Source organism: Triturus cristatus, chromosome 11 (assembly GCF_964204655.1).
Source record: "Triturus cristatus chromosome 11, aTriCri1.1, whole genome shotgun sequence".
Taxonomy (NCBI): Eukaryota; Metazoa; Chordata; class Amphibia; order Caudata; family Salamandridae; genus Triturus; species Triturus cristatus.
The window spans coordinates 854444381-854470083 of NC_140594.1; the positions used below are offsets into that span (position 1 = coordinate 854444381).

General features: G+C 45.5%; 1 protein-coding gene across 2 annotated transcripts in view; it reads right to left on the reverse strand.

The window, feature by feature from the left end:
- The window catches only part of LOC146785536 (unconventional myosin-VIIb-like), a 961158-nt gene that overhangs the window by 550024 nt on the left and 385431 nt on the right, over positions 1-25703 (reverse strand). For both annotated transcript variants that reach the window (XM_085634664.1, XM_085634663.1), the window contains exon 13: positions 2804-3014. In XM_085634664.1, the coding sequence (XP_085490790.1) occupies positions 2804-3014 (211 nt within the window). The remainder of the gene's footprint in view (positions 1-2803; positions 3015-25703) is intronic.

Here is a 25703-nt window from a genome sequence, read left to right on the forward strand (position 1 = left end):
GTCCCCCATGCCTCCCACATTTACTACTAAAATGTATACGTATGTGTGTGGAGACTCCGGAGTCGGGGCAGAGCCCTCTGTATAGAAAAAGATAAGAGTGGCGGAGGAGTAAACTCTGCTCGAGGTTTGTGAATACCATTTTGTAGTTCATTTAGAGTATTAATGTAGTATGAAAAATGTACAACAAAATGCAGTTTGTGAATAAGCCCCCCAGTCTCTTACACGTCCTTCAATCATTGACTCCATTTCCATATAGGGCCACAAAAAGTCCGCCCACCACTGATTTCGATCAGTGCTTGTCCCAAATGTCCCACATGTCCTAGCACTACAATCTACTTTTTCAGTCATTATGGAAGAATTAATTTATCACCCCTGAAAAGCACTGATTCACCGTCAAAACAACAGCTCATGAGCAACCTTTACAGAACTCTGGATTTTTACAGAAAAAAAGCCTCTCCTTAGGCCATTCCTGAGATACATACCTACAATCTGACTGGGAGTCTCCATCCTCTGCCACAGCTTCTACCCATTCTTTTCCAGATACACCACTCAATACGGAACCATCAACCACTGTGACACAGCATGCTTCATCTTTGTTTGATCCAGAACAATCATTACCCTCACCTTTCATGGAAGCCCTGGATAAGTAGTCAGCTCTGATGTTATTGCGCCAGGGATACACATTACCTCAAACTGATAGTGTAATAACTTGGAAGTTAATCTATCAATCCTTGTTGCGTGGTTGTTAAAGTATTGACCACTCAAAATGCACACAGACAATTTATGGCCAGTCATCAAAATAACCTTTCTACACTAAACAAATAATTTTAAATTTTCAATAGCCCTAGCAGCATACTAACAATTATTTTTAAATGATGGAATATAATTACTCAGTTGGATTCAAGGTCCGGGATAAAAAAACCTTCAGTGTAATCATCTTCAATTTTTGGGGAGAACACCACACACAAACAATAACCACTCAGAATCACTGTGATATAGGAAACCTCACTGGGGTCCAAAGCCTTAAGCACTTTGCCTTAACCTATTTCCCGTTTTGACCCAGTTAATTTCTAAACAAACAATTCACTCTAGTTAAACGTTTTCCCCTTCCTTTACAGTTCTTTCAATTTATACATTTTAAACGCAAATCTGTGAGGAGTTTTGAATAAGATGTGCACAACACCAAAAACAAACCTCATTGCTCTATTGGTCTCCAGGCCTGGATTGGTGGAAGCCATTTTGAAGGCCCTATCTCGATCTGACATAGATCCTACAAAAGTATCACTGTCAGTGTTCTGATATCTCTTTCAGTGTTCCAGTGCCTGTGGTCCAGTACCTTAGTGTCAGTGCCATAGAGTCAGTGCCCCTCTCTCAGTCATCGGTTTAGCAATAATAAGTCATATTGTTTGCTCATCTACCGCAAATACCACTTCAATGTGCTGGAAAAAACTAAAAGGGGCTAGGGTAAATGTACAGAAATGGAAGGGCCCTGGGAAGGGAGGATACTAGAATCTGATGGGCCCAGGGAAAAACATTTAAGATTGAGCAATACACTTAGGAGATTTAAGTAGAAAATGTTTTGAAATAAAACGTGTTGTTTGAATAGGAGGGACACTGTAAAAAGAGAAAGTTTTTTACGTTCCATGTGCCAATTCCTTATCTCACCTTCAGTTTGGTAGATAACCATTCAGGAGTAGTTTTACTGGTCCTTTAGTCACGCTCAAAGAAATTTAAAAAGTGTGCTCCTTTGCAAATTCTAGTTTCATAGCGCAGAGCAGCTCAATCAAGCATGCTGAACCTATTCTAAAGCAACCACTGTTTACAACGTGGGCTAAACATTTTATTTAAAAGTTTAGCCTCTTGAAGTAGCTGCCCTGCCTGTCGCAGTGTGAATTTAGAAGGGCCAAACATCAAAGTGGACGAGCCAGGCCAGCTACCCCTGTAGTTACAGAGGCCATTTGGGATTGGATAGTTTAGCAATTTTGCAATTGGCCTGAGAGGATGAGGACTGGCTTAGTGGGTAAGGAAGGGCTGACAATATGAAGAATTAATGGCCTGCCCAGCTTCCATAGGGCCCGATTTCTTAGCGCCTTGTGACCCTCTTGGGTATGTAGCGCGCTTTACAAATGCAGTGATTGATTGCTTGATTGATTGATTCACACCCTGGAGGAATGTACATACCTGAACTTTCCATGCAATGAATAGTGGGTTCTTACTAATGGGCACTTAGCAAAGCCCAGCTTTCCACCAAAGACTTACATAGGTGATAGTAAATCTAATTCCTGAATACGATGATTCTCAAATTCCAATATTCAGTGAATTCTGAGGTATTCAAAACATGCAGAAAATAGTGGAGTGTAAGCATACTCCTTGAAGAGTTGTCCAAATAATAGGTCTCCTCAGGACATTGTCCATACACACAGAACATGAGGCTGAGTGCATGCACCAGGAAAATAGGTATTCAAGTAACTGATTTGATTTTGAGGGTTATTTTCACTGGACACCGTATAAAATGAACATCTGACCTACCTATGGGATAATATTCAGAGTTAAGAAGTAATAAAGTCTGATACATTAGTTTGGGACATTTTCTTGTGTCGTGCTCATTATTTAGATTGTCATCCACGTCCATGGTAAGTAAAATAAAGGAATGGGTGATGACAGATCCTGGGTATATCAGCATACATTCATTTTCAGCTGGTAATTTTAATCTACAGACTTCCTAATTGGTGATTGCAATACCCATTGTGATGAAGATTTCCAAGAGGCTGTACACATGAGAGCGGGTGGTTTCAGGTCTCACCTTTGGAAACTTGCTTTCTTCATCAATAAGGGAGATGAGGTTCATAGGTCTCAAAGCTATCACCTCCAAAGCACGCTGATTATCTACAAAGTCAATGTGCTTCCAGGAGATGTCCTCAGCCTTATATTCTTCCTGCTCCAGCCTGAAGACATGTCGGACAAAGAACTGTTGAAGGTGCTCATTCGCCAAGTTAATGCAAAGCTGCTCAAAGCTGTAACAAAGATGACAAAACAAATTAGACAAATGCATATCTAAGCCATCAGCTAATACACAGGTTGTGCCACCTGAAGCAATTTTTAGACTCATCTTCACTCTAATTTCAAAGTTGTGCTACTGAAGTCAGAAAGCCCTTGTAAATATCTAGGTGGCCATGCTATTCAGTGCTCCCCTTGGTCCACTTGGAGATGAATTGCATAGTTAAGGCCACTCTACATACCTACATAACTCCAATGAAGGAGAAACTCCAAAAGCAGAAATTAAGGCTAGGAGAGGCAAGGCAAGACTTTAGTAGGATTTGCAGTAAACCAGTGGAAGATTCCATTATGGAGGAGCATCCAGCATTTCAAAAGCCAACCAGATGCTCCTAATCATACCGATCTTCCTCTTTGGCCCTCCTCCCAGAAGGGTTGTAGCTTTGTTGGGGCTGTGCATTTCTTCACATTTAGCAGGAATTCAATAATACACTGAAGGATTTGCTTTCTTTTAAAGGATGCATCTAACATCCATGACATCAGATAATTCTGGCAAAGCTAAGAGTAAGCAGGTTATCTCAAGAATACAGACATAGGCCCTTGTTTAGAAAAAAACAGGACCCAGGGTCAGCAGAGCACTATGCATTGGAGTGAAAAACAAAAGTCTGTACTAAATAGGAATCCTAAATCGTAATAAAAAATATAAAGTGAATAAGTAACTCCAAAATGAACGGAGAGTGGCTTACAAAAACCATTCAGCCACACTTTGTAGTGTAATGGGACCCAATAAAGATGGCGTCAAAAAGAAGAGGGGGGTGGGAGTGGAGAAAAAGTGGATGGGAAATGATATGTGAGAGTGCCGGGTCGTTGGAAGTTACAGGAAGTGAAATACCAGGTGTAATGACATGATACCACAGAGATAGACTGAGAGATGCTAACTAAATTCATTGACAGTTTCTTTTTTAACTCAAAATCTGTTTTAGTGAGTTCTCCAAAAAGAATTACAATAAGATGAAAACTACTTTCAAGGATTCACATTGCAGTCAACGCAGATCAAACAGAAAACCCAAAGCAAGAATAGCTGCACAAAGAAATATTCAGCATAAGAATCAACAGCATTATACTGAAGCAACAATAGGGGTCTTTGAAGCAAAATGCATATTGTGTGTGGATTTGCATTGCCTGAGAGACTAAGAAGAGGTTAGTGAGATGTTGTCCTCTGAAGAGAATTTCCCTCTCAAGGGCAGCAATGGGGATGTCTCTGAAGCCGTCTCGTGCTTATGAGGAAAGCAAGTGAACCCAAGGGGAAGAGGGTACTGGAGTGAGGGGGTTGGAGGGGACAACGAGCCTCCACTTCTAGGGGGAAATTAATCGGACATTGTAGTCTATAGGAGAGGCAAAGGACAGGAAGGAGAATTGGAGGAGCAAGTCATGGAATAAGGGTGCAGGAGAGGCAGCACTGTGGGGAAGGGAAAGGGTGGGGGTCTTAAATATAGGGGTCTATCCCAAAGGCGGAAGCGTCCCCTATGGCCCAAAACCGATGAAGAAGTCTATAGAGTACGGCCTCATTCCTTACATCCACTTAATCAAATAAGTGGAGAGCTCAGAGTCGGGGTGGTTGGAAGCACAGTTGTTCAAGCCTAGAAATGTAATCAATAAGCGGCTGCTAAAGGTGTGTAAATGTCTTGTCAGTGTTAGCTAGTTTGTGAGTCAGCTGTTCCAGTGCTAAGGTGTGGCAAAGCGTCATGTCCCAGGACACTATTGGAGTTGTGTTGGGGGACTTCCAGGCAAGCACAATCAGTTGTTTGGCTGCGCCCCTCATATGTTGAGTCAGGGACCAGTCTGAGTGGGTCATTGCTTTAAGTGCTGGGGGACAAAGCCCTAGGATAACAGCACTATAGTTGGCCAGGATTGGATAGCCCAAAGTGTTTTTGATGTGACTTAGGATTTCCTACCAGAAAAGCACAATGGGCGGGCATGTCCACCATATGTGTTGAAAGTCTCCCTTCTGACACCCACAGCTCCAGAAGGTTGGTGACCCGTTCGGATAAATAGTTTAAGCGGGCTGGCGAATAGCACCACTGGACCATGACCTTGTAGGCCGTTTCTTGCAGGGGAATACTTCTATAAATCTTAGGGATATAGCGCCATAAGTTTTCCCACAGTTTACTTGCAATGTTTTGGGCACAGCCTGATTCCCAAGTCTGTTGGTAGAAATAGCTAGGCAAGAGGCAGGATTGCTGTAGTACTGCATATGTCTTAGACACTAATCCACGTGTGCCCTCGAAGTTGCAGACAAGGGATTCAAAAGGTGTGAGGGGGCGTACAGCGGCTGAAGAGTTGGAAGGGTGTAGGACCCAGTTGCGTACCTGGAAGTATTGATGTCTGGCGGTGTCCAGGAGATGGAACTCGGTCTTGCATTGCTTAAAAGATTTTATGGATTCGCCTTGGAAGAGGTCTTGCAGTATTCTGTATTCACACTTGACCTACGATGGAAAGGGATCTCGGAGGAGCGCGGCCGTAAAATCCTGATTGCGAGAGATGGGGGTATTTGGCGAGGGAAAAGTGGCGAGATTCCTTCAAAGCGCAGGTCTGTACCACACCTGCAAAACAGTTTGCATCAGGGTAGTGATGTATACGCTCCGTGGACACAGATATTTTGGGAGCCAGGCCAAGTACCATAGTGGTGTACACGCCACTGATCTGTCCATATGTACCCACTGATTTCTGCTCTCCCTCACTACCCATTCCAAAATAAAGTGGCGGTGGGCAGCTCAGTAATAGTCCTGGACATTGGGGCAGGCCAGGCTGTCCCGGTGCCTAGGAAGTATAAGAAGGGCACTGGAGATGCAAGGCCATTTTCCTTTACAAATAAAGGTGCACAAGTCCCCTTGTAGCATCTTGAGATCATCTGTTGGGATGGATGTGGGTAGAGATTAAAATAAATATAAGAGCCGAGGAAGAATATTTATCTTAACCACGTTAAGGTGACCCAACCAGGAAATGTGGAGACGGCACATCCGTCGAATGTCTTTGAGAATTGCTCTGCGGCAATGAGGCTAGTTGGCCTTCATCCACGTACTTAGGGCCAGATGTACGACCCTTACAATTTGCGACTTGCAAATTGCGTGGCTTTGCGACTTGAAAAATGCAATGTACAACAGTGTCACAGACACTGTTACCGATTCTCAAAGGGGCTGCAAATTGCATGCCTCATCAATATTTATGAGGCAAGCTCAATTTGGGACCCCATTGGGAATGGCTAGATCTCCCAGGCCACCATGTCTGGGACTGCTTTTTAAATAAAGAAGTTTTCTTTCAAATGAAAATGGGATGCACTTAAAAAGAAAAATGAAACTTTTCAATTTCATTTTTTGCTCTTAAAAATTATTTTCACACACTCTCACGTTTGCGAGTGGTGTACCACCTACTTGAAGTAGGTGGTTAACTGCGAGGGTTTTGCGGCCGCAAATGCGGTCGCAAAACAATAGTACATGGCAGTGATTCTCATTATTAAGAAGGGACGCCCCTTCCTAATAGCGAGAGTCGCAAACTCTATGTTGTGAGTCAGTGACTCGCAAAATAGCATTTGTACATGCCATTACCCTTTTTGTGGTTTCAAACAGGCCGCTCTCCCGTTTGCAAGTGCAAAAAAGGGTCGTACATCTGGCCCTAATTGTAGTAATAGTAAGGCCTAGGTATTGGATGGAGTGTGTGGCCCGTTGGAATGGGGCGAGGGTCTGGAGGTGTGGGAGACGGTCCCGCCGGACAGTGAGAATGAGTGACTGGGATTTGGACATGTTGATTTGACAGTTTCTTTTAAAGGGGAGTAAACAAAAGAGGGGCACATCAGGACAACAACTGAATATCAGGGATTATGTTACTTTTAGTTGAAAGGCAACAGAGAGCGGCACACAAAGTTAAGGACTAAGCTGAAGTCATTTCTGGTTTCTTTTGAATGGGGAAAAGGCCTTAACAACAACGCCTTAAGCACGCGTGCCATTTTCCCTCAAGCTGAAAATCGCTTGCCTTAACCACGCATATGCCTTAACCATACATGCATATGCATGGTTAAGGCAGTCAGCGTTCTAGCTGTCTGGGCAGATGGGCGGGAAGAGGAACCGGAAGGCATGCAGCACGAAGGACCGGGACGGGGCTGAGTACGTTGGGCTGGGGTCGGGGGAGGCGGCAGTAGGTTTTAAGGGTGGAGGCTCATTTTAGGGCTCAGGGAGGGGGGGGCATGGGCAGATTTTAGGGCTAGGAGGCACTATTTAGGGTTCCGGGCAGGCGGGAAAGGGGCAGTTTTCAAGGCTAGGGGGCAGTTTTTAGGACTTTAGTTTATTTTTATAGATAGCAAAGGAACAAATGATGGACGCAATGCTGAACAATGCAAACATTCACCCCCAGTCACACAGATCTGGGTTTAATCGATGTTCTTTAGCTCACTTCACCACCCAAGTTTGGACCCACCCATATGCAAATCAGTCTTGACCCTGTTCCTCGTATGAACAGTCCAGCCCGAACTGCCAAGCCAGGTCCTCCCTGGACCGGAAACGAGCATCCTGGGACCGGTTTTGGGGCATCACCCCTCATCAGCCAGACTAGCTTGAATCCAGTGGCACAGTGAGAATGGGTCCACGTCTGGGCATACCCTTCCCACTTAGGCCGACAAAAGCAAAAGGAACAAATATTGGGCGGAATGTTGAACAATGCAACTTGGGAACTTGTAATGGAGGTCTACATATCAACAACCCAGAAGAAAGTATGTAACTCTCTTTCAAAGGGGTCAGGGAAAGGTACGTACAACGGATCAAAAACGGTGAGGCACTATCACATCCAAATAGGACGATAATTTCAAAAGCTGTCTACCATTGTAAACAACGTATAATATGCGCCTTCCACTGCTGTGTTCATCATTATTCTTGCCTAAATTGTTCTATTTTGGCTGAAGGGTTGGGATTAATAATATAGTCAAAATTCTCATATGCTCAGAGATATAACAATGCTCCATGCACACGCGGCCTGCTGTAGGGATGAATATGCTCCTTGCTGTGCTAAACATAGGCTACAATGCTTAGATTACTTACCAGTAATATTCATTACTCCGATTCTTCCTCATTTGTCCCATTCCTTACTGATGGAGTGGGTGTGCCCATTCACTCCCTAGTACTCACTACTATGAATCTGTTTCCCTTTCTATGAAAGGGTCAAATGATGGATCCATAATACCCCTCCCCTTCCTTCAACTCTTCTTGTTTATAATAAAGTCCAAAAGCGGGGCTGATGAAAGAACAGGGATGGAAGAGAGGGACGTACAGAATGGGGCAGATAAGGAAGTATCAGAGTAATGAAGATTACTGGTAAGTAATACAAGCATTATCTCTTCTTTTTCCATTCCTCGTCCAATTCCCTACTGATGGATGTATGCCAAAGGAAAAACCTCTTTTAGCAGCCCCAGAAAGAAAGCACAGGAACACAAAGTAGAAGGAAAGAATGTATTGATATTCAATCCTTCATAATCATGACCCAGCAAAAGAAACCCCAGAGTGAAGTTCCCAACACAAAACAGCTAAGGGAACTCAGAAAACTCTCAACAAAGAACAGGGATCATACAAAAGAAATGGACTATGAAGCAGACATAGAAGCCGTTATGATCAGTAAACTAAAACATAGTTCTGACCCCTGCGCAATATTCATTATATAATGGGATATGAAAGTGGGAGGAGAAGACCACATAGCAGCTCAGCAGATGTCTCTAAGAGAACCCCAGATCACTCAGCCCACAATGCCGCTAAACCTCTGGTAGAGGGATCCTTTATGCTGCCTGGAATTACCATACCTTGTGCTAAATAAGAAGTGAATATACATTTTTCCACCCATCTGCCCAAGGTAGATGAAGACCGCTTTTCATTCTTCTTCACAGGACCAAAATTGAGAAAAAAGCTATCTGATTGGCTAAAAGCAAAAGATCTTGACAAGTAAATTTTGAGAGCCCTTACCACATCTAATAGGTTTACAAATGGGTCAGAGGATCCCTCTTGTAAGACAGGCAGTACAATCTCTTGGTCACGGTGAAATGCAGAATTTACTTTGGGCAAGAACTTGGGATCAAGAGATAGAACCACTCTGTTGTCAAATATTCTTAAATATGGGTGATGACATACAAAATAATTAGTTCTCCTAAGCATCTTACAGTGGTGATAGCCACCAAAAAGAAAATCTTCAAGGTGAGAATTTGGACAGAAACATCTTCTAAAGGTTCATATGGAAGCTTCTGTAGGTGAGAAAGATCCAAGGGAAGATCTCATGAAGAAAAATAAGTGTGGACCCTGTGTCTTAAAATGTGTAAAACTTTAAGGAGCTTAGAAACCATCTGTTCAAATGAAGACAGATTTTCCCAAGGAATTTGAAATGTTTTAATGGAGAAGCACTGAAACGTAAGGGGTGCAAATGAGACCCCCTTGTCAAACTCTTCCTGAAGAAACTAAAACATTTCAGTAGTAGAAGCAGACAAAAGAGACTAAGACTTCCCTTTGCAACACCTATCAAAAGAACCCCAATGGTGTTCATAAGCCTTATTCGTGGAACACCTCCTAGAGGATTTTAGAGAACGGGAAACGGATAAAGAGAGACTCTTATTTAAATAGCCCTCCCTCTCAATCTCCAAACCAAACGTTTTAACTTGACTAACGTCTGTAATGAAAGAACAGGGTTGGACAGGGGAGACACAGTAAACGGAAGGAGCCTTTCCTGTTTCAGAGGAAGGAGCTTGAGAAGAGAGAACTGAGATCTCTTGAACCACAATTGCTCCTACTGAGAATTCAACACCCCATGGATGTTATTGGCTCTCAGATCCAGAAGACTGGACTCCGCCCAGGAGCAGATGAAGTGAGCTAATCTGTTGAAGGATGATGAACCTGTGCCGAACTGGTGATTTATGTATGACATAACCACATGCTGTTGATATGGACTATTACATTGTGATCCTTCAATGGCCTGAGACAAATTGCAGAGCGTTTAAGAGTGCTCTCAACTCTCTCCATTTCAATGAGTGTTTACTCTCAGCCAGAGTCCAGAGACCTTGAGCTGTGTGGCCCTCTAAAACTGTACCCCAACCCAGGTTGCTGGCATTGATCGCTACAATCTTGGGATTGGGAAAGAGAAGAGGAGTTCATCTCTCCATCAAAGGAAGAATCAACCACCAGGAGAGTTCCTGACGAATTAACGCTGATACTGGAATCACCACATCATAATCCTCCTGGGCTGGACTCCAGTGGAGTAAGAGATGATGAACCACGTGACTCAGGTGAAGATGAGACCAGGATATGATGTCCAAAGTCAGTGCCTAAAAAAGAAAGGACAGAAATAGAGAACTAAAATACTGTACACCTCTAACAGGACCCCAGAAACAAAGGAAATGGTAAAGTATCCAGGTAACCATATTCCCCAGAGCTGTAACCATTTTCTTCCTGAAGGCTCTTGAGATTGTAGTAAGTTCAGGGCTAGTTTTCTCAACTTGGTGAGTCTGGTATTGGTGCGGGTGACTATTATCTGCACAGTGTTGAAGACCGGACTTATATATTCCACTCTCTGTGGAGGCACCAGAAAGAACTTTGATAAGTCTATAAATAAACCAAAATCCTCCAGAGCTTCAGCTGTATCATCTGGGGCCCTCTGCTGAAAGGGGGCTTGAAATAGCAGATAGTCCAGATAAGGATGTGATACCCCAAGAGTGCAGGAGACCTATCACAGGATCAAGAAGATTCATGAAGACCCGAGGGGAGGTCTTGAGTCCAAACGGTAGCACCCAGAACTGTCAGTGCTGGTGTTGTGTAGCTCCCACTAATCCATAGGATCTGTGCGTTTGTGGACAACATAAACTTTGGGTAAGGTGCCTAGACTGATTCCACGCACCCCGTAGTATATGTTGGCCTAGAGACCAGCTAGCTCACAGTGCCACCACAAGCCCCCCCCCAACCCAAATAGGTAGCAAATGGTTTCTGGCAACCACTGAACAAGACAACCCTGACCCCTCACGGATTGTGTAACAGATCTAGAAACCCTTTTGCTTAGTCCTTTGTGCACTCTTGTTCTCAGAGAAGTATACAGAGAATACACACTGGGACGTTTTCAATATATTTATTTAGCCAACGTTAACCTCGTATAGAATACATGTGTTGCGATAATCAGTAGACAGAAGCATACGAAAGTGATTACAAGCACAAAAACGATAAATAGCAGATACAGTTCCACCATGGTGCTCAGAACAATGTTTATGTATGGGCATATAAAACAAGGTAATAATCAGGAGTACTCCTACTATGCAATCCCTACCTTATGTGTTTCTAGAGTATGTGTAGGTGTGTATATTTAGAGCCAATAATCCCCCCATGCGATGATCCAACCGCATTATCTAGCAGGACAGAATGCAGGACCCTGTCTTGGTCATGAACTGGGCACAGAGATATTAGGCAGCTGCTTGGCGAAGCCTCAGTATGCAGGGACCTATTGATTTCAGATGAAGTGTCTCCTCTGCTGACCCGAGGAAATGCTTATTTATAATAAAAAGCATCCTTGCGATGTATGTGCAGATTTGTGTTGTTATGGGTATGCAGATAGCCCTGTCGCCCCATGGATGAAGATAAAACGGCATTTGTACAGCATGTGTAAAAGCCTTGTACTCCGTGTCTGAGGAACCATGATAATGTTTCACAAAGCCAGTTGTGTAAGCCAAAGTAGTTTCAGAGAAACTAATCCAATATTGTCACACACGCAAATATGTGCAAAAGGTCACAGTAAAATGTTATTGTGCAAAAAGAGGACAATGTAAGACATAGGTGCAGTGGTGCTACATGGGCCTAACCCGGGCACACAACACTGGATCCCCACTGAAAATCTGAGAAACTGATGCGTGACTTGAGCCACTGGAACATGGAGATATGCATATACTCACGATCTTCATGAGAAAATCTCCAGACAAAACCTAAGGAGTTATTTCAAGATATTCGTTTTGCAATGAACCATCGGAATGAAGCTCTACAGGGACCGAAAGTCTACAATCATTTGACAGATGCGGGAGACTTTTCTGACCAGGAATACACGGGAATAACAACCGCGACCTCTCTCCCAAGATAGGACTTTGGTTATGGCACGTCTGTGTACCAGCGAGGAAATGCTAGCTTCTAAGACCACTATTTTGATTGTCTCCCTTGGCCATTGGGTCTGCACAAAGGGAGGCTCTTAAAATTCTGACAGTAGGCGCCCACTGCATGAGAAGTCTTGTGCTGAAATCTAGAACTGCTCTGTTGAAAATCAGTTCTCCTCCACTTGTACTGACCAGCTCTCCTTTTACTGCTTTTTTAAGACTTCTGCCTGTGACGGAATGGCTGAACATGTATTTGGCTCTTGAAGGATTTTTTAAGAACGTTTAACTTGTCACCAAAAAGCTTGCTGCACCAAAAAGGCCTTATTGACAAACAATTCATTTGTGCCTCCTCCACTTTCCAACCCTGTGAGTGCAAATGTTGTTTCACTGCTACAGAACTGCAGATGCATGAAGATTATCAAAGGCAATGTCCAAGGGGAATTTATCCTGCACCTCCATACAACCCAATAACTCAGAAAAATCTTTACCCAGTTGAATAGCAGACGATAGTGACTGGAAATCTTTGACCAAGGAACAGGAAGTATATACTCCATAAATCTCTGATGTTAAGGAATGGCTGAGACAAGCATGAGCTCTTTTTGAGGGAGCCTTCACCTTCCTATCCAGCGGGTAACTCAATGTCACATCCTCAATCAGAAGAGAAGGTTTACCAGTGAGGTTGGTAATCAGTGGATCAGGAGTGAGGACTTGCGACAACTCAGCCTCTCCTTTAGATAAAGAGTACAGCATCTCCATAAACCGAGGTTCCCGAAACTCTCTCTGGGTCTCCCCACACCCATTATAAAAGTCCTTGAATAGAAAAGTATAATGTGTAATTTAGGTACAGATGGCCTCTGGAATTGCCTGAACCACTCGCCACTAGTACTGGGCTGATCTTTCTCCAGAGGAAGCTGAAGGTTGTAAGAAAAATAAAACAACTGGATCTAATTTCAATATATATTTTCCTCTAGATGAAGCATCATAGGAAAAAAACACCTCCTTCTCATCAAAGTCCAGAGGTGCCCAGGAGGATATGGATGAAGGTGAAGAAATAGACCAATACGAACCGGCTGAAGATGCAGAAGAGATCGGGGAAGAACTCCTGCCATGATGTTTATTATATGCCTCCGAACCCTTTTTGACCGTCTCTTAGATAGAAGGAGAACAGTTATGTTATGTTAAAGTGGATTTATAGAGCACACGGCTACTCAGAAGAGTGTCCCGGCGCTAAGACAGAAAAGCACACAAGAGGAACCAAGAGGAGGGGAAAAGAAGAAAGAAAAATACGAAAAGATGATTTAAGATGTTTTTTGGAACAGCCAGGTTTTCAGTTGTTTCCTGAAAGCAAGCAAGTTGGAAGCTTGCCTAAGTGGGATGGGAAGCTTATTCCAAAATCCAGACACTAGCACTAGAAAAGAGCGACCGCCTCTGCGGGCTCTAAGGTACTTGGGAGTGACCATAAGATGTAAATGAGCAGATCTGAGAGATCTGCTGGGAACATAGAAGGAAACTCTTCTGCTTATGTACTTTGCTCCCACACCATGCAGGGCCTTAAAGGCCAACACCAGGGCTTTGAAACAAATTCTGCTGCGGACAGGTAGCCAATGCAGATTATTAAAATGGTGCGAAATCCGCTCTCTAATCCCGAGACTCAGGACTGCCCTGGCTGCCGCGTTCTGCACCACTTGCAATCTGTTGAGTAAGGACTCCGGGAGGCCAAGATAGAGGGCATTGACATAGTCCAATCTAGAGATGATAAGGGCCTGAATGACTATTTTTCTGTGCGGGGTCTGTAATAGAAATAGAAACCTCCGAAGCATCTTCAGGAGACCAAAGCAGGTCCCGGTTACTGACTGCACCTGGACTGCCATAGAAAGAGTGTCATCCATTTTTACTCCCAAATTCTTCACAGTCCTAACAGCAGCCTGCGGAGGAGACAGATCTTGTGGCCACCATTGTTTCCAAGCATCCAGCGGGGGGCAGCCAAAGAAAATGATCTCGGACTTATCTGAGTAAGATTTCAGATGGTTAAAGTTAAACCAAGCAAACATTTTCTTAAGGCAGTTCTTAATCTTTTCCCCATTGAACTCTTCACCCTTCCTACAGGTGAACAGCAGTTGAGTGTCATCAGCATACAATGTTATTGCGACCTCATTCTCTTCAGCCAACATAGCCAAAGGGGCCAAGTACAGATTGAAAAGTAAGGGGCTCAGAATAGAGCCCTGTGGTACACCCACACTCAAAGATGGTATACTGGCCGAGAAAGGGGGTGACCATACCTCCTGATTTCTAGCCTCTAAAAAGGAAGCAAACCACTTCAACACTGTGCCCGTGGGGCACGGTGTCAAAAGCTGCAGAGAGATCTAAGAGAACCAGGACCGCCCTGCCACCAGCATCCAAGGTCTCTTTGATAGATTCAGATACTTCCAGCAGTGCCGTCTCTGTACTGTGATTCTGCCTGAAACCAGATTGACTAGAATGAAACAGATTATTGGCCTCTGCAAAATTGCTGATCACTGTATGAACATATTTCTCAACTGTTTTAGCAAAGAAAGGGAGAAGAGAAATGGGTCTATAATTAGCGAAGACCATGGGGTCAGCCATAGGTTTTTTTAATAGAGGAATAATTTTCGTGCTCTTCCAGCATCTTGGTACCTGGCCATTAAGAAGGGATGTGTTTGCCACACAGTTGACAATAGGATTCAAAATCTCTGCCATGGATGCCAAGAATTTTGCCGGGAATGGATCTACTGGCGAGCCAGATTTCAAGCCCTTCATTATTGCTAGTGAGGTCTCTAAGGGCATAGGCGAGAAGATGGAGAAGCAAGCCCTCTCTTCCTGGTACTGAGTAACAGTCTGAATAGTGCCAGACCCATCATTCACACTAGGGCTGTCAAACGAGGATTGTATAGACACAATCTTTGTGTAGAAGAAGTTCGCTAAATTACCAATCCACTCGTTGGAAGGAGGAGCTAACCTGGACATCGCCCTAGATGAGGAAAAACATTTGACGATGTCAAAGATTTCTCTACTTTTATTTCCTGCTGATTCAATTTTGAAAACAAAGAAGTTCTTCTTAGCTACCTGTATCTGTTTGTGGTAATCTTTTAGGGCCTCTTTGTAGTTCCTTTTATTTTCAGCCTTAAAATCCTTCCTCCAAACTCTTTCCTGGCGTTTACAGTCCTTTCTGCTCTTACATAAGGTGTCGTTGAACCAAAAGGCTGAACGTCTAATTGTTCTAAGTGGGCCTGAGGTAGGAGGGGCAAGGGTTAATGTACCCTATGCAATCCACTTAACCAAAGCCTCTGCATCCAACTCTATGTCACCAGTGAGTAAAGGAGGGTGTAAATCTAATTCATGTTTAAGAGCATCCGGAGTAACCTTATGAAAAGGTCTGGAGGTGGAAGATGGCTGCTTAACCAGAGACGATGGGTGCTTTGGCAATTCAGGTAGCCTGAAACCGATCAGATAATGATCAGACCAGAGAAGGGGTAGAGGAGGCTCTGTCTGAATTAAGCAATTTGCAAATACTTGATCAAGGATATGACCTTTCTCATGCGTAGAGGCAAATATACATGGACTGATAGTGAGCACACCCAGTGATTCTATCAAGGAAATCGTCTCCAAGGCGTCCTGTTGATCCATGTGTATGTTAAAATCCCCTAAGACAAGGAAATGTTTAAATCTAGAAGCCACAGGCGAAATGACATCGCCAATGGACTTCAAGAAAGCCCCTGCCGGCCCTGGGAGTCTGTACAGGAGGACTCCTGCCAGGCACTGATGGGGGGACAGGGTAACCTGAAAACATAGACATTCTGCCCCTTCAATTTCCTCCAGGGGAATGCAAGTAACGGTAATATCCATTTTGCTAATAATAGCAATTCCACCTCCCTTGCTTCCAACCCGATCTTTCCTTATAATAGAGTAGCCAGGTGGAATGGCTGAAGCTATGGTTGGATTGGACGAATCCGAAAGCCAAGCTTCAGTCAGAAACAAAAAATCAGGTTTGGTTTCAGATAGTATATCAAAAATGTGCAAAGCATGTTTATTAAGTGATCTACAATTTAACAGTAGGGCTTCGATATGTTGTTGTTCCTTATCCATAGCAACCCGCTCCTCCTGTCTATATGGATTGTACTTGGGCAAAGTAGTTAGGGTGTCATTAGTGTCGCCCCAACTACAATATTTACACTCTATTACAGAAGCGCTGGTCTCAATATCAATAATCTTATAGCATTGGCAGGAGGATCGCAACCCAATGAGGGTCTCCCTGTCATATGTATAAACTTTATTAGTTGCTTGGATTGCACCGGCAGGAAATTCGACCCCGGCCACCTCCAGGACGCGGACGGGCGCGGACGGGCGCAGACGGGCTTGCCTTTGGCGCCGCCGGCGCGACCGCTGCGCGCCTCTGCTGTGCGGCCGGGCATCCATCTTGTTTAAATGCCGAGCCATTGGCGGAAATGACGGAGGCAGGGGGAGGAGCCGCGTCCCTCCACAACAATCGGTCACTAGGAGACCGTGGTGGACTGGGGACCGGCTTTGTACTACAAAAGATCACCAGTTAAAAATTAAAATGCAGATTGACAATAAAATTCCCCCCAACAATAATTCCCCAGTTCCAAGAGTTTTTTTCAAGTTAAAAGTGCAAACGCGGCCAAGAGAAACAGAGAAGCACGCGCTGTAGTCACTACGAAAAGCTTACTTTAATACCCCTTTACAAACACCCTGAAGGAGGCAGTTAGGGGATGCATGACGCAAATTATGATGTCCTTTCCCAAAGTCTGACAGCAGTACATGCATACCGAGAACACTGGGGAAACAGAGCATATATAGCGAAATGGCCTTTACAGGGAAAATCCCGTACAACCTGACCCAAAACAAGGAAAAAGGAAGGACCTGCAGGCAGAGACATGTCCCCTTCAGGAAAATAGAAAAGTAAGGAGGGGCAGAGCCTCTGTAATCCCAGCAATTCACCCTAAAAAAAGGTTATGCAGTTTATGTCCCACACACTATTTCAAAAAAGATTAGAAGGACTTCCCCACCCTTCACAACTGCAGAGTACCCATAGGCAGAGGGAGATACCTAAAAACCTGGAACCACAGCAATAGCAATCAGGTTGGGGAAGAAACATATGGGCTAACACACCAAATACAGTGCAGGAGAGGACACCCGCAAAAGACAAGAAATGACATCTCAGGGCCTTAGCAACCTCCATAAAATAAAACAATACGGCACCCGAGCAGCCGCAACAAAAAAAGGGGGGAAATTACCCTTGAAGATAATTACATGGCATCCAAGCACCCACTTCAGAGAAGAACGCAGTATCTGATCAGTCGTACTGAGAGACAATGTAATGCCCGAGCAGCCAATCTGAATAAAAGACTGTGGAGCCTGAGCAGCCACTAGAAAGAGGAAATGCTGTGCACGAGCAGCTGCTACTGAGAAAGAATCAAATTAAATAAGACTTGTAAAGCACAGCTAATCACCTGAGAGGGTATCCAGGTGCCGAGTGTTCTTGCTGCGTAGGTTCATTTGATGGCTTGAGTCCTTTCCTGTATTCCAGCAGAGAGGGTGAAGTCCAGAGGTGGAGAGGGAGGTCATTCCAGGACCTAGCCATAAGGTAGGAGAAGGAACAACCCCTGCTGTAACTTCAACATATGCGAGGGGTATGAGCCAGGTGAAGGTAGGTGGAGCGCAGGTGTCTGGAGGGTTGGTGGAAGTTCAGGCGGTGGTTGATTTATGCTGGTGGTTGGTTGTGCAGGGCCTTGTTAAGTGTTGATCAGTATCTGGAAATGCCATCTCTTCTGAATGGGGAGCCATTGTAGCTTCCTGAAGTGTGGGGTGTTCTGGGTCTGCTTTGGGAGGTAGAGGATGAGTCTGACCGCAGAATTCTGTATGACCTGTAGTCTCTTCAGGAGGTGCGAGGTGATCCCTGCATTGGTTACCTTGCCGTAGTCCAGCCGACTGGTGACTAGGGCCCAGGTGACAGTTCGTCTGGTGTTGACCGTAAGCCATTTGAACATCCTGCAGAGCATGCAAAGAGTGGAGAAACAGGTGGAGGAGACTGCACTGATTTGGTTTTTCATGGTGAGTTTGCTGTCCAGGATGATGCAGAGGTTGTGGGCATGGTCTGTCGGTGTGGGTGAGGGTCCTTTTTTGGAAGGTCATCAGGAGTCGTTCCACAGGGAGGTGTTTTCCCAAAGATCAGTACTTTTGTTTTGTCTGTGTTGAGTTTCAGGCAGTTGTCTTTCATCCAGTTGGCGATACTCGTTATGCACCTGTGGATGTTGGCCCTCATGCTGGAGGGCTCTTAAAACAGCAAGAGAATGAGCTGGGTGTCGTCGGGTTAAAATATGATGTTTAGTCAATGAGTTCTGATGATACTAGCCAAGGGGTTCCTGTAGGTGTTGAACAGGGTGGTGCTGAGGGATGAGCCCTGAGGGACACCACAGACTATGCTCTTGTGTTAGGAGGTGAAGAGAGGAAGGCGGATTCTCTGAGTTCTAGTGAGGAAGGAGGCGATCCAATTTAGGGCATCTCCTTGAATTCCAATGTGGTGCAGCCTCCTAATAAGGTTGTGGTGGTATAAGGTGCTGAATGCTGCTGAGAGGTTGAGAAGGATCAGGGCCACCGTTTCTTCTCGTCAAGGAGGCTCTGATGTTGTTGGTGGCAGCATTGAGGGCGGTCTCGGTGCAGTGGTTGGTGCAGAATACAGACTGGGAGATGTCCAGAAGATTGCTGTTCTCCAGGTGTTCCGTGAGATGGCGGTTGATGGCTTTTTCGAGGACCTTGGAGAGAGATGGGACGGAAGTTCTTGAGTTCACTGGGGTCGGAAGATGGTTCATTGAGAAGGGGTTTGACTTCAGCAAGTTTCTATTCATCGGGGAAGGTGGTCGTGGTGATGGATGCATTGAAGATGGTAATGAGGTTGTTACTGATAGACTTGCTCCCAAGGTTGAAGATGTGGTGGGGACAGGGGTCCGTAGGTGCTCCTGAGTGGACGGAGTTCATGAAGACAGTGGTGTTTTGAGTGGTGAGCTGGTCCCAGGTGGTTATCAGGGGTTCGGGGTTTGCATCTGTGTAAGTGATGAGGCTGAGGAAGTTGGTGGCGGTGTGTTGGGACTTGTAGGAATGAAGCTCTCTAGCAACTGCATTCTAACCAGGGAACGCGGCACTCGAGCAGCCGTTATGAAGAAAGATGCATCACCCTAAGTAAACTGGGACACGCAGGAGAAAAAGGCAACACCCAAGCAGCCGCGTTCCTACGAAGCACTAATAAATTATAAGAAATTAAAACTGCACATACCTGGGAATCCAAGAGTGTGCCCAAACCCCCCCCCCCCCCCCCCTGCAGACCTACAGAAGAGAGGGCAAACATAATAAAAAAATAAACAGAGGAGCAGGAGGGGTTTTATGGATCTATCCTTTGACCCTTTCATTGAAAAGGAAAACATCTGTACCACGGTTACTCATAGTACGGCCCGCGGGCCGCTAGTGGCCCGGCAAGCCTTCCCTGGCGGCCCCCGGACCTTGCAGACATCCTACCTGTGTTTTAAAAAATAAAAAAAAGTGGTGTTAGAAAACACTGCCGGGTGCAGCAGCCCGGACTCTGAGACTCTGCTCTGTGGGGGCCGGGGGATTCTAGTGATTGTCAAAGTGGTGATGCAGGGGCCTAAGAGGTGAAATACAACAAAGCTTTATTAACATGTAAATGGTCTTTTAAAGACCTGTGAAGTACTGGGGTGCGGCTGTGTGTTCACGCTGGGAAGCTGTCTCGGTGCGGCTGTGTGTGCTTGCTGGGAAGCTGTCTCAGCCCGAGCTGAGGGCTGACACACACGGGGTGAGATGACAGAGGGTGACGGAGGGAGAGGGAGACAGAAGGTGACAGAGGCGAAGTCTGGGGGAGACAGAGGGAGGGAGACAGAGGGAGGGAGGCAGAGGGAGGGAGAGGAAGTGAGACAAGAGAGAGACAGAGAGAGGGAGGCATAGAGGGAGACAGAGGGAGGGAGACGGAGGGAGGGAGACGGAGGGTGACAGAGGGAGAGGGAGACAGAGGGAGGGAGACAGAGGGAGGGAGACAGAGGGAGGGAGAGAGACAGGGAGAGAGACAGGGAGAGATAGAGGGAGGGAGACAGAGAGAGAGAGAGACGGAGGGAGGGAGAGGGAGGGAGGGAGATGGAGAGAGTTGGAGGGAGACAGAGGGAGACGAAGGGAGAGGGAGGGAGACGGAGGGAGAGAGACAGAGGGAGACGGAGGTTGATAGAGGGAGGGAGGAAGGGAGGCAGAGGGAGGGAGAGAGACGGGGGAGACGGAGGAAGAGGGAGGGAGACGGAGGAAGAGAGACAGAGGGAGAGGGAGGGAGACGGAGGGAGACGGAGGGTGACAGGGAGGGAGGGAGACAGAGGGAGGGAGAGGGAGACAAAGGGAGGGAGACAGAGGGAGAGAGACAGAGGGAGAGGGAGGGAGAGAGACAGGAAGAGATAGAGGGAGGGAGACGGAGGGAGACAGAGGGAGGGAGGGAGACGGAGAGAGACGGAGGGAGACAGAGGGAGATGGATGGAGAGGGAGGGAGATTGAGGGAGAGAGACAGAGGGAGAGGGAGGGAGACTGGGAGGGAGATGGAGGGTGACAGAGGGAAGGAGGAAGGGAGGGAGAGGGAGGGAGGGAGAGGGAGACAGGGAGGGAGACAGAGGGACAGAGGGAGGGAGTGAGACAGGGAGAGAGACTGGGAGAGACAGAGGGAGGGAGACAGAGAGAGAGAGACGGAGGGAGACAGAGGGAGGGAGACGGAGGGAGACAGAGGGAGGGAGGGATAGGGAGGGAGGGTGACGGAGGGAGACAGGGAGGGAGGGAGACGGAGGGAGACAGGGAGGGAGGGAGACAGAGGGAGATGGAGGGAGACAGAGGGAGATGGAGGGAGACAGAGGGAGGGAGATGGAGGGAGACGGAGGGAGGGAGGGAGACAGAGGGAGAGGGAGGAAGAGGGAGACAGAGGGAGAGAGACAGAGGGAGGGAGACGGAGGGAGAGAGACAGGGAGGGAGAGAGATGGAGGGAGACAGAGGGAGGAAGACAGAGGGAGGAAGACAGAGGGAGGAGGGCAACAGAGGGAGGGCGACAGAGGGTGGGCGAAAGAGGGGGAGACAGAGAGAGGAAGGAGACAGAGGGAGGAGGGAGACAGAGGGAGGAGGGCGACGGGGAGGGAGACAGGGAGAGAGACAGGGGGAGAGAGACAGGGAGAGAGAGACAGGGAGAGAGAGACAGGGGGAGAGAGAGAGGGGGAGAGAGAGAGGGAGGGAGAGAGAAAGGGAGGGAGAGAGAAAGGGAGGGAGAGGGAGGGAGGGGGAGGGGGAGAGAGGGAGGGGAGGGGGAGGGAGGGAGAGGGAGGGAGGGGGAGGGGGAGGGAGAGGGAGAGAGATGTGTGTATGGCGGGTCTGGTGGCTCAGTGGATGAAGGCGTCTGCGGCAGGGACCTGTGTTCAACCTCATGGTCACAATTTGTTTTGCTTTAGCCCCGCCCCTCCCCCTCTGACCCCACCCCCACTGGTGCGGCCCTCGGCCACAAACCACACTGTAAATTTGGCCCCCGAGAGAAAGTTTGTGAGTACCCATGATCTGTACAGTAGTGAGTCCATCAGTAAGGAACGGGACAATAAACGGAAGAAGAGGAGGTAATATGAAATGCTTACTAACGCCAGCATGACTGAGGGGTGAGGCCTTGGGCTCTGCCTGCTCTGTGAATGGAGGGTCGTGAAGTGTAGTTTTACTGGCTGATTAGACAGGAATTTATTCTCAAACATGTATTTTATTTATGTATCGATTTTATACATAGGAAATTGAATAATTCATATGTAATTTGAACAGTTTTAATGTGATAGTGAGAGACTCTGTGTACTCTGAGTATGGACAAAAGCAAGGCTTCCTTTCTAGACCCCTGACTGAAACGTCCATTAAGGATGACAGCATCCTCTAATCCTGAGAGGAGGCTCCGTCCTTAATAAAAGATAGTCAAAACTACCTTTACCCAGGAACAACGGATTATTTGATGAAGTGATAAGGGCACAAGTTAGTAATCTTCCTTGGCATTTAACCAGGAGGATTTAATTCAAAACCCTTCCTGTCTTCGGCAAGAGTACTGAATTCAAAATGCCTCGTCAGCCTGCTTCAGATTTGGACCATCGAAGCTCCCGTAGATAGCAAAGCTCAGGTGCAAGTGAGGCATCAGAGACTCTGATGCTGCCTCGAGGGCAGGGTTGAGTCCCTGCGTCCTCGTTCTTCCTGTACATAATTGAACAGGTCCATTTTAGACTGAGACAGAAATGCAACGGAATCAATGGAAATCTATGTTAAAGTCTACAGCACGCAGAATGTGAAAGTGCGCCAATGCACTTTTCTTTGCATTAAGAGCACTACTCACTTGCTGAAAAATCTCCCTGAGGCGATGAGCGATTTGCAGGATTCGGGGAAACAAAAAGGTCCTCTTTTTTTGTCTGTACATTACATCATTTCTTCGTTCTTTTGTGCAGAGGAATGCATTTTTCTGCAACTTCTGAATAGTCTGATTAATTGAATTGTGATAGTTAAGTTATTAGTGAAGCTGGAAGCAACGCTTGTAAAAATCCCAGGAATGCATTATATTAGACCAGAAAACAGAGGCCTCTTTTCTGGCTACAAAAATATATTTTATTACACTATGTTAATAAACCCCTCTCAAGGTTGCATGCCTTCTCCAGGCAGAGCAAATGTGCGCATTCTGTTAGCTCCCTGGCATTTAAACAACTCTGCATAGTATTTAAAGTGTTATCCACTTACATGTATTTTTATCCGCATATTGATTATGTTTTACAGCACTTAATAAATAAAATAATCTCACATTTCGTTATGCTGTGATCCAGGACTCTGTACATAAACGCTATGTAGAAGGCCACAACGAATGTTGTTTTACCTAATGAGATTTCTTGGGTTAGGGTTTTATTTTAGATGCTTTATAAGAGTGTATGTATGTGAAAGACAAAGTCTGCCAGGCATAGAGGCGTGCACACTGACAGCCAGATGTGTTGGGATGCACTGGTAGGTTCACAGTCACAGAAACATAAATGAAAATATGGACAATTAGGTGTCAAATACATATAGAGCCCACAAGGAAGAAAAGAGTTACACAGATAGTGACACACAAAGGCACGTACAAATGACCTACAGCTCAGCTACTCCTAAGAGTGCCCCGGCGCGCAGCTTCAGGTCTGACATAAGATCTAAAAAAAAAATACAAATTTTTCATGAACAGCCCGGTTTTTAAGCCCTTTTCAAAAAAAAGATTGCAGTATTGGTTAGAACTCCAAGCTCCAGGGGTACTGTATTCCATGCAACGGCTCCTTTAAACACAAGAGATTTTTCTCCTGCTCTAGCTCGCTGAATTTTCGGAACTGCCGCTAAGAGTTTATTGGCGTTACATAAAGGGTAGACCCAAAGGTACTGGGGCCTGGGTAAAGTACAGTACAATAAGAAATGGTCCCAGTAAGCACTATTTGACATATAATTACTACAGAGAAAGAACTAACAACACATCAAAAAACAATACAGACGAAAATTAAGCTGAGAAGTGTTATTTAATCACACCCTCATTTACCACAAATGTTATTGAAAAATACATTAATAATGGTTAGCGATGTGCCCAGGAGGAGAGAAACAGGGGTAAGGGGAATGAAAAGTGAATTGTGTGGGAATAAAGTGTTGTAGGGGGACAAAAGAATTGGTGCAATACAAAGATTTATATACAATATACACAACAGGGTATTTATTAACCCCTTCGACGCGCATGACGGAACGGTTCCGTCATGCACGTTGGTTGCGCTGTGCGCATGACGGAACCGTCCGTCATGGCCCCGCCCGTGCACGGAATCTTCAGCGTGGCGCGGAAATCCGCGCCGCGCTGAAGAGGTTAAGCCACTCTAACATGGAAAATTACATATTTAACACAAAGCCATGCTGTTTGATAAAACACAGTACAAAAATATCAGTTGTTTGAGGCTGGCGTAGGGTAAAATGTCGACGTTTCGACCCCAAGGATATGTAGGTAAATGTCCACCTTACAGGGGGGTCTTCCTCAGGACTGTGTGGGGGGATTAGGGCACCTAAGGTACAATTAGAGAATGGCAAGCAAAGCATGGCTTTGTGTTAACTATGTAATTTTCCATGTTAGAGTGGCTTAATAAATAGCCTGTTGTGTATATTGTATATAAATCTTTGTATTGCACCAATTCTTTTGTCCCCCTACAACACTTTATTCCCACACAATTCACTTCTCATTTCCCTTACCCCTGTTTCTCTCCTCCTGGGCACATCGCTAACTATTATTACTGTATTTTTCGATAACATTTATGGCAAATGAGGGTGTGATTAAATAACACTTCTCAGCTTAATTTTCGTCTGTATTGTTTTTTGATGTGTTGTTAGTTCTTTCTCTGTAGTAATTATATGTCAAATAGTGCTTACTGGGACCATTTCCTATTGTGCTAAGAGTTTATTAGCTGAACGCAAATTTTTCTGTGGGTTATAAAGCAGAACCTAGCTCTGAGATGGACGGCCCTTGTCTGACGCATGGCCCCATATACCAGCACAAGTGCTTTAAAGAAGATTATTTTCTTGATAGGGAGACAATGAAAATCTCGCAGATGGGGAGAACTCTGGGTTCTAATCTGCAGGTTCAGAAGTAAACGAGCTGCTGCATTTTGGACAACTTGAAGTTTGCCAAGCAACTGATCGGGTGATCCCAAGTATAAGGCATTACTGTAGTCTAACCTGGAGGAGATCAAAGCCTGAATCAACAGCTTCTTTGCTGAGAAGGACAAAAAGAATAAATATTTCCACAAGGAAAGTAGCACCCCAAAGCAAGTACCAACTACTGATCTAATTTGGGGTTTCAAAAACACATTCTCATCAAATGTTATCCAGGTTTTAATCTGGGCTCCGGGCAACTCTTCTTCCTGTCACATAAGAACAGCAGCTGTGTGTCTTCTGCGTATGATATGGTTTTGGCCCAAGCGCTGCAGCAATTTGGGCCAGAGGAGTTAGATATAAATTAAATAAGGCGAGAGCTAATGCCGAGGCTTGGGGAACACCTACTGTCAGTTCACATGGATTTGAGGAAAAAGAAGGAATCCAGATGTGGTGGCTTTTACCTACCAGGAAGGAAGCAAGACGGTCTAAGGCTAGTCCTGTTACACCAACAGCCTGGAGGCGCGTTAGAAGTTTCTTGACAAAGGCAGATTAAAAGAAACAGTGAAAGAAACCCTGACAGAAGCAGACAAGAACGCACACGCACATACACTTATACAAACAGCACGTGCACGCCTCTGCACCATGATGTAACGGCTGTGCAGCATATAATGTACAACTGTAGATCCAGTGCGTAACCCCCTTAATGGCTGGTCTGCTTATTGAGACGGATAGCTTCCACCCGAGGTTAGCATGTGTTTTGCTCATAATACAAAACGCATGAGTACGTATGATATCTGGCTCAAAATCCTAAACGTAGGTTCAGATGGATATCAGATGGATATATGTT